The sequence below is a fragment of the Adiantum capillus-veneris genome, chromosome 30 (assembly GCF_014529385.1).
Source record: "Adiantum capillus-veneris isolate H3 chromosome 30, ASM1452938v2, whole genome shotgun sequence".
Lineage (NCBI taxonomy): Eukaryota > Viridiplantae > Streptophyta > Polypodiopsida > Polypodiales > Pteridaceae > Adiantum > Adiantum capillus-veneris.
Window position 1 is genome coordinate 58282808 of NC_140960.1, and position 12472 is coordinate 58295279.

Genomic DNA, 12472 nt, shown 5'->3' on the forward strand with positions numbered 1-12472 from the left:
CATATGTTAAAACTCATCAAATTGTAACTCCACAGGTATCCTTACGAATCGATACGAGTTGTGACTGACGATGGTTATGTACTTTTGCTAGAACGGATTCCGAGGTAAATAGTATTTGTAGACTATTTGAAAGACTAATGTTAATTCATGTTTAACAATGTGTTTACTACATTAGACATGTTAGTCCCTCACCGGATCCATCGTGCACACATGACATGACGCAAGCCAAACTCACACCTAGACACATAGTGTGAGCGGACATCAGGCTCACCTCCCAGGCATAGAGGCTCATCCCCGAGCCTGCAGCCAAGCGGGCTAGCCCATGCCACAAAGGCCGGGTGTCCCATACCATCGAGCCGACACCAATATGGGTGTGCGAACTGTCACGAGATTGTGACAACCACTATATATATTTGCTAGTTTCTTTCCCTTGATTTGTATTTAATTTTTGGGTCCCTCTTGTTAAAATCACAAATGCTTGGACATTGAATGGCCAGTGTGAAACGGTTGTTGGCCGAGAGTTTTACCCGCAGTCGAGAAGAGCAGGTCGCCACGAGATGGTCACCCCAGTCGGCACTAAAATCCGAGGAGTAAAAGGTTGGCTAGGTTCAAAGTTATTAAGACCCCTCAGCAAGACTTTGAGTTAGTGGGTACTAGGAAATTAAACCAAAGGGAGTCAAATGGACACATGGCAGTAGGGGAGCTGCATGCAGGCCAACATGTATCTTCCCGAAGCCTCATCCAAAAGGGGGCGCTCAAAGTTGAGACTGGGGCTGATTTTTGAACACAAGTGTGCTACACATTGTGTGTGAGTAGTGGCTGTAGATGTTCATAGCTTTAATGGAAAGCTTGCCTTCTCCCTTGACTCTCGCACATCTCGCTCTCCTTTTTGCACATATGGTAATGCCCCACTAGTTGGGCTTCTCAGATGACCATGTACAGTTCTGGGGTTTTATGCACGTTTGCCAAGGCAAGAGCGTTCTGTACAGGAACCGGATTAGCTTATTGCTAATCCCCTTCAGGTACGCATAATGGAGCCTTTTCTAATATATAAACCATTCGTGATTATGGTTGGGTTCACAAGAGCCGACGAAAGGCATTCAAAAAGGAGCATGACTCCACCATGGAGGTTGTCCATTGGCGCAAAAAGAAATTTCACTTCTCTGGACCCAGAAAAAAATTAGCGACCCCCCCCGCGGCCCCCTCCCTTTGGAAGAGCAATTCTATCGTCCACTTTTCAACACGAAACGTAGATCGGCGTGATTGAACTGAATCCAGTGGCTATGTGCTCAACAACACTACCACTAAACTAGAGCTCATCGGACATCAAAATCGTGCCGGATTAATTTTCATAGAGCTACCTCTTTCCCTCGTTAATGAAGGGAGAGTGGAAGAAAGAGTGCGAGATTTTTGTTGCCCGCTCTTATGAATCTAGCTTGTGTATGCAATGTGCATAATGTATGTATAATGAATAGCCTATCCTAGATTCATGTAGGTATATATATTTTTATTTTTTTCCCTTCTCATTTTAGTTTGTTTTCAAATGATAACGTACAATGTGCAACTTTCACCTTATTATAAAACCATTTGTGATTATATATGTATAATGGATAATATAAAGTTATATTAAAACACAACAAAAAATTCATGTGATTGTAGGTGCTTATTTAAACTTACTTCCCATAAATTTCATTCCCCCCTTAACTTAGTAGGCCTACATGCCTCTTCACCTTGTTTATGAGAGCATTAAGATATTCTTTTGCTTTTTTTTTTTGGTCAATGGGTCTTGTTCATTTTTTGATTTTATCAATGGAATATCACTAACTATTGTGAGTTGTGAAAAAATAAATATTCCTTTGCTTTAGTTTGTCAATCATTTTATTGTTTTTATTTTATTTTGTTATAGAATGCCAATGTGAATCTTTTACTATGTTGTTTAAGTGAGGTCCTTTGTAATATATAAGGCATTTGTGATTATATGTGCATAATGGACAATACAATTTTCTATTAAAACACAAAAAATGACATGTCCTCCCTTAACTTCAGCACGCCTTCGTAACTCCTCACCTTGTTAATTGCTGTCCTCAACAATATCCTCACTTACGAAACCGGGAAAGCGAATCCTTAACAATCTTACTGACTCCCTAGTGGCTTGGGATTCAGGACGATGCTTCCACTTGATCAAATATTCAGGGTCCACAGTCTTGGAAGACTTGCGAACCCTTTGATCAAGAATTGATTCGGGTTCAAGTGGAACGTACCAGGTGGTATCTTCCAAGTTTGGGACGTGCTTAGGAGGAATCACTAAGTAATCCTATCCTAGCCGTTCTTTTAGGCGGCTTACGTGGAACACGAGATGTACAACAATGCCTTGAGGCAAGTTCAACTCATAAGAAACCCCACTTATGTCACAAGATGGGCAGTACGTGCCAATAGAAAACAACAGACTGAACAAACTTTTAGCACTTCAATAACAACTGAACTGAGAGAGAAACGACACGCGACACGGAGTAGCGGAATTCCACCCCAGAGAGTATTGGCCCCAAACCTTGGCGCCCCTTTCAGTATTTCTTTATATTGCAGCAACACAGTACAAGCCGGTACTCCAGACTCTACACCTTCTCCACGAAGCATGCTAGAGAATGAGCCCTTAACACATATTTAAAGGCCCTTGGCCTATGAAAAGCAGTTTACATAAAAAGCCTTCAAACTCAAAAGCTTCTAGTCCAAAAGCAATTCCAAAAAGCTGCCAGCGTCAATCACGGAATTCCGTACAACTGCCACGTCAACAGTCAACGCAAAACGCGGAAATTCTTACAGCCCTGCCACGTCAGCATTGTCGGTGTAATTTCTAGAAATCTGCCACGTCATCAGTTTCGGGTCCTGCTTTATTTTAATTTTTTATGTCACTTGGGGCCCCATCGAACGGGGTCCCCATAAGTTGGTAGGACTTCTTCTTCTGTTTCTTGTTCTTCTTAGGGGTTAGGCACCTCGGTCGGCATTGCAAGTTGGCTCCATTCTTCAAAGCTTTGACATCAGTAGTTCGTGACATTTTCTTTTCTTGAAAGAGAGTAATCGTTCGCGATTACAGCATATCTGCAAAACAACTCAAGTTTTCCGAGGGTCATTTCGAGGGACAATCAGTTTGCTCTTTTTGTGAAGGAGTTAGCTTCTCCTTTCGGCTCTTTTGATCAAGGAGTTGGCTTCTCCTTTCGTCCAAGTTGGAACTCTTGATATGCTGGCGTAGTAAAATTAGCCATCACACCCAGACCACACTGATCTTCCATGGGTGTCTTGATGGACTAAAATTACATACCCAGACAATCTCATCTAGTTAGAAATTTTCAGTAGTTGGCACATTACAATGCAACACAAATGCTTACATATGCATGTTACAAGACACAACAAACAGCGACGCTGAGCACTCCCCCGAGACAAAAGGTCTGCGATATGAAGCTACTCAATGACTACCTCGTCACTCCCCCCGCAAATAATCTAAAAAGGTATGGGCCATGGCTCAGAGGAGTGTACAACTAGACGCTCCCCAGGCATCGGCCTGCGTCGTTCGAAGGTTTTCTAGCATACAACGGAACGCTCCCCAGACATCGGCCTGCGTCGTTATGAGGTTTTCAAACATACAATGAAACGCTGCCCGGGCATCCGCCTGTGTCGTTCCGAGATTCAAACAATCATTGAAACCAGTATTAGAACCAGAGTTAAACAGTTCAAATCGGCACCAAGACAGGTTCAAAACAGATACCATCCATTTCAAACAAGATCACCAAACAAGTTCAAACAGAACTCAAACTTAAAAAGCAATCTCGACATTAGCCGAGCTCGAAAAGTCGACCGACTTTCCATCCTGAAACCTACACCAAAAATTAGGGTTAGGTTTCTTCCATAAGGTCGTAGCCGAACACAACATAGTCCATCAGCTCTTGGACAGACAGTGTTCCTCTGGAGGCGATGTTAGTTATCACGAGGACGTGGCAATTATTAACTATGTCACGAGAACGTGGCAACTGCTAACCTTTGTTGTTGGTTTCTTTCCAATGATTTTTGTTTTATTTTTGAGACCCTCTTTTTGAAGTTGCAAATGGTCGGACATTGTATGGCCAATGTGAATGGTAGTTTCACCCGCAGACGGGAAGTTGGTCGGCATTGGAATTCGTATAGCAAGAGGATGTCTAGGCTCAGTCCAAGGTCATGTAGGTCCATGTTGACGTGTCGAAACCCTAACCCTAAAATCAAAAACCCTAATTTTGCCCAAAACCCTAATTCTGCTGAAATCCTAATCCTAAAATCAGAAACCCTAATTCTGCCCAAAAGCCTAATCCTAAAATCAAAAACCTTGATTCTGTCCGAAACCCATATCTGTTGAAACCCTAACCCTAAAATCAAAAACCCTAATTCTGCCTGAAACCCGAACTTTAAAATAAAAAAACCTAACCCTAACCCTAACCTTGATTTGCTGATGTGGCGGGCTGACACGTGGCTTGCTGTACGGAGACCAGCGCGATTTACGAAAAGCTGGCAGCTTTTGGCATTACTTTTTGGACTAGGAGCTTTTGAGTTTTGAAGGCTTTTCACTATAATTGCTTTTGAGGCCAAGGGCCTTTATATATGAGGTTAGGGCTCATTCTCTGGCATGCTTCCTGGCGAAGGTCCAGAGTTTGGAGTACCGGCTTGTGCTGTGTTGATGCAATATTAAGAAATACCGAAAGGGGCGCCAAGGTTTGGGGCCAATACTCTCTGGGGTGGAATTCTGCCACTCTGTTTCGCATGTCTTCTCTCTTTCAGCTCAACTGTTATTGAAGTGCTAAAAGTCTGTTCAGTCTGTTCTTTTTCATTGGCACGTGGTGCCCGCCTTGTGAAAGTGGTATCAGAGCATCAGGCGTGTGCTTTTCTGAAAGTATACCGGTCCTACATAAGAGCAGATAGAGCTATTGGAATTTTATTCGAGGTATCTTTGCCCTCCAACCCGGACTTCGCGCATCGGGCGCGCTCCCGTCTTCACCGCTCATGTCTTGCAGAGCATAAGCCATTAAGATCACTTGCAAAGAAGGATCCGATATTTGTTTCGAGTCACTGTTTTTCTCAAAAGCAGTGCCATGCAGATGTTGATGTTTATACCTACCAAGACGCACACTCCAAGTACTTGGCAAGCTTTCAAGTTTTTTTTTTTTTTTGCCCGAAGTTATATGGTTTCTGACATCTTCCTTCGGAGTGCAACTTCTGGTAGAGTAGGGTATCCTGAAATGCTTGCCATGGAAACCCTAGCAGATTATATCTTGAAATTTCTCGACATCTCTCAGTAGATGTCTCTTCATGAGCAGATGACCTTGGAGGTTTAGTGCGATTGCTATCTTGGGACTACCATCGCTGCCAAAGCAACACTGTTTGTCCAAGAGCTGACGGGCCATGCTGTGCTCGGCTACGACCTCATGGAAGGAACCTAACCCTAATTTTTCGTGCAGGTTTCAAGATGAAAAGTCAATCGACTTTTCGAGCTCGACTAATGTTGAGATTGCTTTTTAAGTTTGAGTTTTGTTTGATCTTGTTTGGTGATCCTATTTGGAATTTGTTTGAAATGGATGATATCTGTTTTGAACTTGTTTTGGTGCCGATTTGAATTGTTTGACTCTGGTTTGATATTGGTTTCAATGATTGGTGATTTTACTCCCGCGTGGAGAAGTGAGAAATACTGTTTTTGTATTGTTTGAACCTCAGAACAACGCAGGTCGATGCTTGGGGAGCATTTCGTTGTATGTTTGAAAACCTCGGAACGACGTAGGCCGATGTCTTGGGAGCGTTCCGTTGTATGCTAGAAAACCTCCGAACGACGCAGGCCGATGCCTGGGGAGCGTTTGGTTGTATGGTTGAACCTCCAAGCGACACAGACTGCAGTCTGGGGAGCGTTTGGTTGTACAGTCCTCTGAGCTCATGGCCCGGACCTTTTTAGGTTATTTGTGGGGAGAGTGACGAGGTAGTCGTTGAGTAGCTTCATAGCGCAGACCGTTTGTCTCAGGAGAGTGCTCAACGGCGCTGTTTGTTGTGTCTTGTAACATGCATATGTAAGCATTTGTGTTGCATTATGATGTGCCAACTACTGTATATTCCTAATTGGATGAGATTGCCTGCGAATGTAATTTTAGTGCATCAAGACACCCGTGGAAGATCAATACGGTCTGGGTGTGATGGCTAATTTTACTACGCCTGAATATCAAGAGTTCCGATCTGGACGAAAGGAGAAGCTAACTCCTTGATCAAAACAGCCGAAAGGAGAAGCTAACTCCTTGATCAAAAGAGCAGAAAGGAGAAGCTAACTCCTTAATAAAAAGAGCAAACTAATTGTCCCTCGGAATGACCCTCGGAAATTTTTGAGCTAACTTGAGTTGTTTTGCAGATATACTCCGCGATTACTCTCTTTCAAGAAGGGGAGATGTAACAAACTGCTGACGTGTCGAAACCCTAACCCTAAAGTCAAAAACCCTAATTTTGTCCAAAACCCTAATTCTGTTGAAACCCTAACCCTAAAATCAGAGACCTTAATTCTGCCCAAAACCCTAATCCTAAAATCAAAAACCCTAACCCTAACCCTAACCTTGATTTGTTGACGTGGCGAGCTGACACGTGGCTTACTGTACGGACATCAACGCGATTTACGAAAAGCTGGTAGCTTTTGGCATTGCATTTTGGACCAGGAGCTTTTGAGTTTTGAAGGCTTTTCACTATAATTGCTTTTTAGGCCAAGGGCCTTTATATATGAGGTTAGGGCTCATTCTCTGGCATGCTTCTTGGCGAAGGTGCAGAGTCTCGAGTACCGGCTTGTACTGTGTTGATGCAATACAAAGAAATACCGAAAAGGGCGCCAAGGTTTGGGGCCAATACTCTCTGGGGTGGAATTCCGCCACTCCGTTTCGCGTGTCGTCTCTCTCTTTCAGCTCAACTTTTATTGAAGTGCTAAAAGTCTGTTCAGTCTGTTCTTTTCTATTGGCACGTGGTGCCCGCCTTGTGACAGTCCCCCCGTTGCACTTAGCAAGTTGGTGGATACTAGGAAGTGAACTCAATAAAGGCATAAAGTCAAGGTGGGATCACCAACAGAAAGTATCCGATAGTTGGGCCACATTGCACTTTTGGATGCGGTCCCAATGAGGATAGAGGGTCAGAAGACTAGTGGGAGCCCAACGGAAGCATCTCCTAAAAATTAGGGAATTGCTATTTTGGGCCATGAAATGTGTTTGCGTCATTACCTTCGGAATGACAAGGGAAACATTTTACAGCTCTGCCGCGAAGTCAACTGGGTATGGAGTGCTTTCTTTCTATTCTATATGTAGTGTGGTGCTAGGAGGGATGCCCTGCACACTACACTGCTCTCTCCCCCCCCCCTACGTGCAGTTATGTGATGCCCCACAAGAGGGCTCTTTATTTGACTAATGTACAGTTGTGTGGGTTCATGCGCGATTGCCGAGGCAAGAGCCTCTTGCACAGGTATTGGATTAGCTAGTTGCTAATCCCCCGCAGGTACAAGTAAATTCGGAGAGGTTTCACGTGAGAAATCTCGTCTGATTCAAAGGGCAAGTAGCCCTATAAGTGCAGGAGTCCGAGGACTTGCTACGGATGCGACCGGCTCGCAAAACAGAGCCCAAACCAGGGAATTACAGCCTGCTGTCTATTTTTGCAGGTTTAGGGTTTTGGCCCTAAACGGTCCCTAATACCCCCAGGAGGTCCGGGGCAGAGTTACCCGGAACGCGGAACAGGAACGGCGCGGAACGGGAGGCTAAGAAAACATCCAAATATTTTAGCGTGATGTGTTTGAATGCAAGTAGTACTAGAGTCCTTTGACTAATATACCCACAAAAAACACGATTCGAAGACCATTCAACCTTATTATGACTTGATTGGGATGTGCGGCGCCCTGAGTACATAGCACATATACAACATTGAGCAAACACAATGCCCATACACAATGCTCTCAAATAATTGCAAGAGGAGTAGTAAGAGATAACACTTTGGAATTAATTATGGCTAACAAGCCTCAAGGGCCGCAAAGGTGCTACAAAAAAACCCAAGGGGCGCAAACCAGTGACCACAATACCAAAAGACTGAAGGTGACAAATACCATAAAGATGCTAGTAGCTACAAATGGCAAAGAGAGCAAGGCTCAAGCAGCCATACAAAAAGGTAAGGATAAATGGCAAAGACTCAAGACTCAAGAGCCACTAGCCTGAGAGGCCTCCCAATCCGTAGTAGCCGGTTGTAAATCATGCACATCCTCCCATTCCTCATCATCGAGCTCTAGGCCCGGCTTGATCTCAGCCACGGATGAAGTACCTGGTGTGGGTGGATGTGCACCAATGTGGCTAAAGGTACTCCACAATTGCTCCAAGCACGAGGTACTAACTGACTGGCTAGAATACGGATCGCCAATCTCTGAAGCTAAGGGCCATCATAGCCATAGTCCTCCCACCATAGCATTGAACCTATCTTCCTGCGATCAATCTAAGCATCTGGACTGCCAAATGACCCACACATCTCTCTGTACTGTCTCAATTGATCTCTGACAATGCGTCGCCCATCTCTGTTTAGAACCATCTTGTTTAAGATCTCTGTAAATTGGTTCATGCCTTCTCTATCTGTCTCTTGCCCTACACCTTGGAACTCTGGATCCACCATGTACGCTGCCCCATGTAAAGGAGAGGCATATGAATTCCACCTCGAGTTGCAAAGCGCATGGATCTCCTCATATCGCTCCACTTTCGGCTCAAGCTGTGCAAGCTGCTCAATCATGCAGTCCATTGCCTCATAAATCTTGCCAATGCAAGGATCCATGCCATCCAGAACTCAAAGCAAATGAACCACCGGTTTTACCTGTGCGTCTAGACTCTTGAGCTCCTTCCAGAACTCAAGATCCTCTGCCTTATCCTTGCACAAAATCCCTGCTACTGTCTTTGCATAGGGGGAGGTGGTGAACTCATCACTGATGAAGACCTGTCTGACCGCATTTTGACATTCAGACAGCTTGCGCACAAGAAGAAAGTTGAATGCGAAGCGGGTGTCTGAATACTTTAGAAGCACTTTGCCGCTCGACCTCTTGAGGTACTCACTCCGAACCAAGTTGTGATTGTTGATGAAAGTAACAATCTTCACTGCATCAGCAATGACTGGAATGATCCAGTAGCTTGCCGATGTCTTTTAGAAGGTTGTTCAAGCAGTGTGCCATGCAAAAGCACACTGTCACATGCGGAAGTGGCCCTCTATAATAGCTGCTGCTGCCCTATTTGATGCCTCCCCATCTGTGACAAAGGCCACCACGTGTTGCTCACTGATGGTTTCTATGGCTGTTGTCCACTCTACGGAGAGGACATTGGCAGACTCGCCACTCTCGGTGGCATCATGAGAGTGCACAAAGTACATCTCTCCACTCGAGTATGCGACGAGACCATGGATAGATCTCTTCTTTGTATCGCTCCACGCGTTGGCAATGAGGGAAACGCCATGTTTTGCCCAAAGACGCTGAATATTGAGGGTTGCTTTCTTCACAATAGCCTTCTCTCGATCGAGCAAAGTGTTCGGAGAGCCTCTGAAGATGGCGGCCCATATCCGGTGCCATACTCTCCTATCCGTTGCACCATGACTTTCCAATACTCCGACCTATTTCGATCAAACACAGAAGAGGTTAGTATCAAAAAGGTGGAACCAATGTCGACGATAACGGAAGAAATGAGAGAGAAGATTGATAAAGTATAAAACAATGAACATACCTCGCCGCGACAAATGGGATATGGTCGTGATAGAAGAATCGAGCCACGGCCGCATCCATCTCTTCCTTCTTCTTTGGGTCCCAAGAGGTGGCAAGGGTCCTTTGGCGACGAAGTGGACCTTGTGAAGATGCACCAACACCTACACCGGGTAGAGAGGAAGATGAGGGTCTTTGGATCAATACCTTTTGCGTGCGGGCTTGGCTTTGTGGTTGAATTGCCAGCTCCTTCCTCTTCTCGATGGTTATGTTGGTGCAAAATCTCACCTCATGTCCCGGCACTCGAAGAAAGTGTGCCCTCACTTTGTCATGCCCCCCTTTCCGCGTGTAAGAGCATAGCTTGCATGCCCAGAGAACCTCCCGCCACCGACAAGGTGCCCTCCGAGGTCACTTCATCCCACCACGACCATTCCTTTGCCTTTTGAGCGTTGCCCGCATGAATGGAGGGGGTTGTACGAGAAGAAGAGGCCATGGAATCTAGATGATGGAAATTGGAATGAGACTCGAGAGAGCTTGAGGCTTAAAGCCTTGAGACTCGAGGGCAAGAGAGAGCTTGAAAGTTGAGAGCCTTGAACTTTGAAGGCTTGATGCTTGAGAGCTTGAGAGCAAGATAGAAGTTGAGAGCTTGGTAGCTTGAGAGCTTGAGAGATTGAGGATTGAGCCTTGAGAGCTTGAGAGCTTGGTAGCTTGTGAAGGAAAGGGGTGAGGGCTTGGCACATTATATAGTTTTTGAGGGCTTACCGTTTTTGATTTTTAAGTTTCTGCCCGTTTTTGAACGTTGGCAGTATCTGCCCGTTTTTTTCCGTTCCGACTCCGTTCCGACTCCGTTCCGGTGGCGTTCCGGTCGTCCGTTCTTGTTTGAGCGGACTGTCGGAACGGCAGTCCGTTCCGGGACGTTCCAAGTTTTGCCAGCCGGTCGGAAGGTCGTTCCGGCGTTCTAGGCAAGGATTTACGCGTTCCCTGGTAACTCGTGTCCGGGGACACAAGGGGACCGTTGTAGAGGTGATCTACCGCATTTTTGGGGCAGAAAACAGAGAATTCAACGTGCTGCAGATTCTCGCCTTTTTGCAAAGTGTCCCTATGCGTCGGGAAAGTCAGCTATTGCGTGGGGATATTGTCTGTGAAGTGTCCTAGTGCAGTTATGTTGCCGAAATCGGGCTAGAACAGGTGGATTTCAGCCTGGATTATGCGGGACAGCTCATAGGAAATCACAGGTTTTATTCCCCGTGTTAAAAGTATAAAGAAATACCGAAAAGGGGCGCCAATTTTGGGGCCTATAGGTTGTCGGCGTCTGCTCGGAGCATTCTAGCTTCCGAGTCGTGTGTGTACTTAAGTGTTAATTCCCGTCGCAGGTTCCCTTTGCAAAGTGCTCTATGTATGTGTCTAAAGTAAATAATTTTGGGTGAAAGCCAAAGCCTACCGCCCCACGGGCCGGTTTCAAGGTTCCGTTGCCGGGACATGAATCAGTTTTTCCTCAAAGAGTGAGCCTCGGTTGTTTTGGGTAAAGACACGGAGTGTAAAAACGCGGGATTGTAGTATGGACGACAAAGGGAAGGGCATCATGGAAGAGGGTTCCTCTTCGAAGGACATGCAGGAAACTTCTATGGTCTTCCATTGGCGAGAGCTCATGGCCACGTCAGACTGTACCTTTTGTTGATGTGAACGTCCCTCCAGTAGTACAGGGCTTTATGACTGGGCAACTGGAGGATGATGCGTTCAGGACTCAGTTAGTTGCCGTGGTGAATGTCTTTTCGCAACTGGTGCAAAATCCAAGGTTTATGGAGTTTTTGCAAGCGCCACCAGTGCAACAGCAAAATAGGCAACCCACACCGCGAACGGAGCTTGTTGAGGCTCAAGCCCAAGTACTTCATGCAACTCAGCAAGATAGGGAACACTCGCATGTTGCGGAGTCAGGGGCTCCAAAACAGGTTCCTCCCGTCCTTGAACAGGTGGTTAGGACGCCTATTCCACAGGGTATGCCAGTTCAGTCCGCCACCTTCGAGAGCCCGCATGCTGTCTTGAATGAACAGGGAACTGGTTACTAGGCCATGCATCCAGTTTTTCCACCACCCACAATACATTCTGGGTTTTTCGGGGGTGGATCTGTGTTCCAGAGTATGGTTGGTTATGCGCCTGGAAGTCAGCCGTACATGCTAGGAACAATGTTTGGGGGTATGCAAGGCATGATGCCAAACCCCATGTATGGTACCATCGGCATGCAACAAGGTTTTCAGTGCAATCAGGGCCAGTTTGGGGTGCCATAGGGTCATTTTGGCATGGCTTGTTTTTCTGGACAGCAGCCAGATATGGCACCTCTGGCGCAAAATGTTAATGGCCAAGATGTGCCGATGATGCCTACTACAATGCCCATGTTACAGACTATTCCGTATGACAATTTGGGGGCACTGGAGAAGCCGAAAGCTTACAAAGAAGGTGGTGCAGCTGTAAAGTTCAGCACTTTCTGTGGCTTCGAGGATAAAGCAAAGGCTCTCACTTTCCCACAACTCCCGTTTTACCTGTGGGTAGTTCCTTTGTCGAGTACTTAGAACCTTGGCTCCAAACCTTACCACATACCTACGTCCCTCTTCATCATCCTACCCTATTGCCCATCCAATTCTTGTCAGACTCGTATCCACTATCACTATTACCGGCTTTCCACTCTCATAGTTTACCCTTCTTAGAGTCGGTGCTTGTTGTAGCAAATCCTTTAGC

At 45.7% G+C, this 12472-nt stretch overlaps 1 protein-coding gene across 4 annotated transcripts in view; it reads left to right on the top strand.

The window, feature by feature from the left end:
• The window catches only part of LOC147418023 (uncharacterized), a 65545-nt gene that overhangs the window by 2217 nt on the left and 50856 nt on the right, over positions 1 to 12472 (top strand). For all 4 annotated transcript variants that reach the window (XR_015187237.1, XM_086506544.1, XM_086506543.1 and 1 more), the window contains one exon: positions 36 to 104. Coding sequence is in view for 3 of the 4 variants with exons in the window: in XM_086506544.1 (XP_086362670.1) it covers positions 36 to 104 (69 nt within the window). In the remaining variant the exon portion in view is untranslated. The remainder of the gene's footprint in view (positions 1 to 35; positions 105 to 12472) is intronic.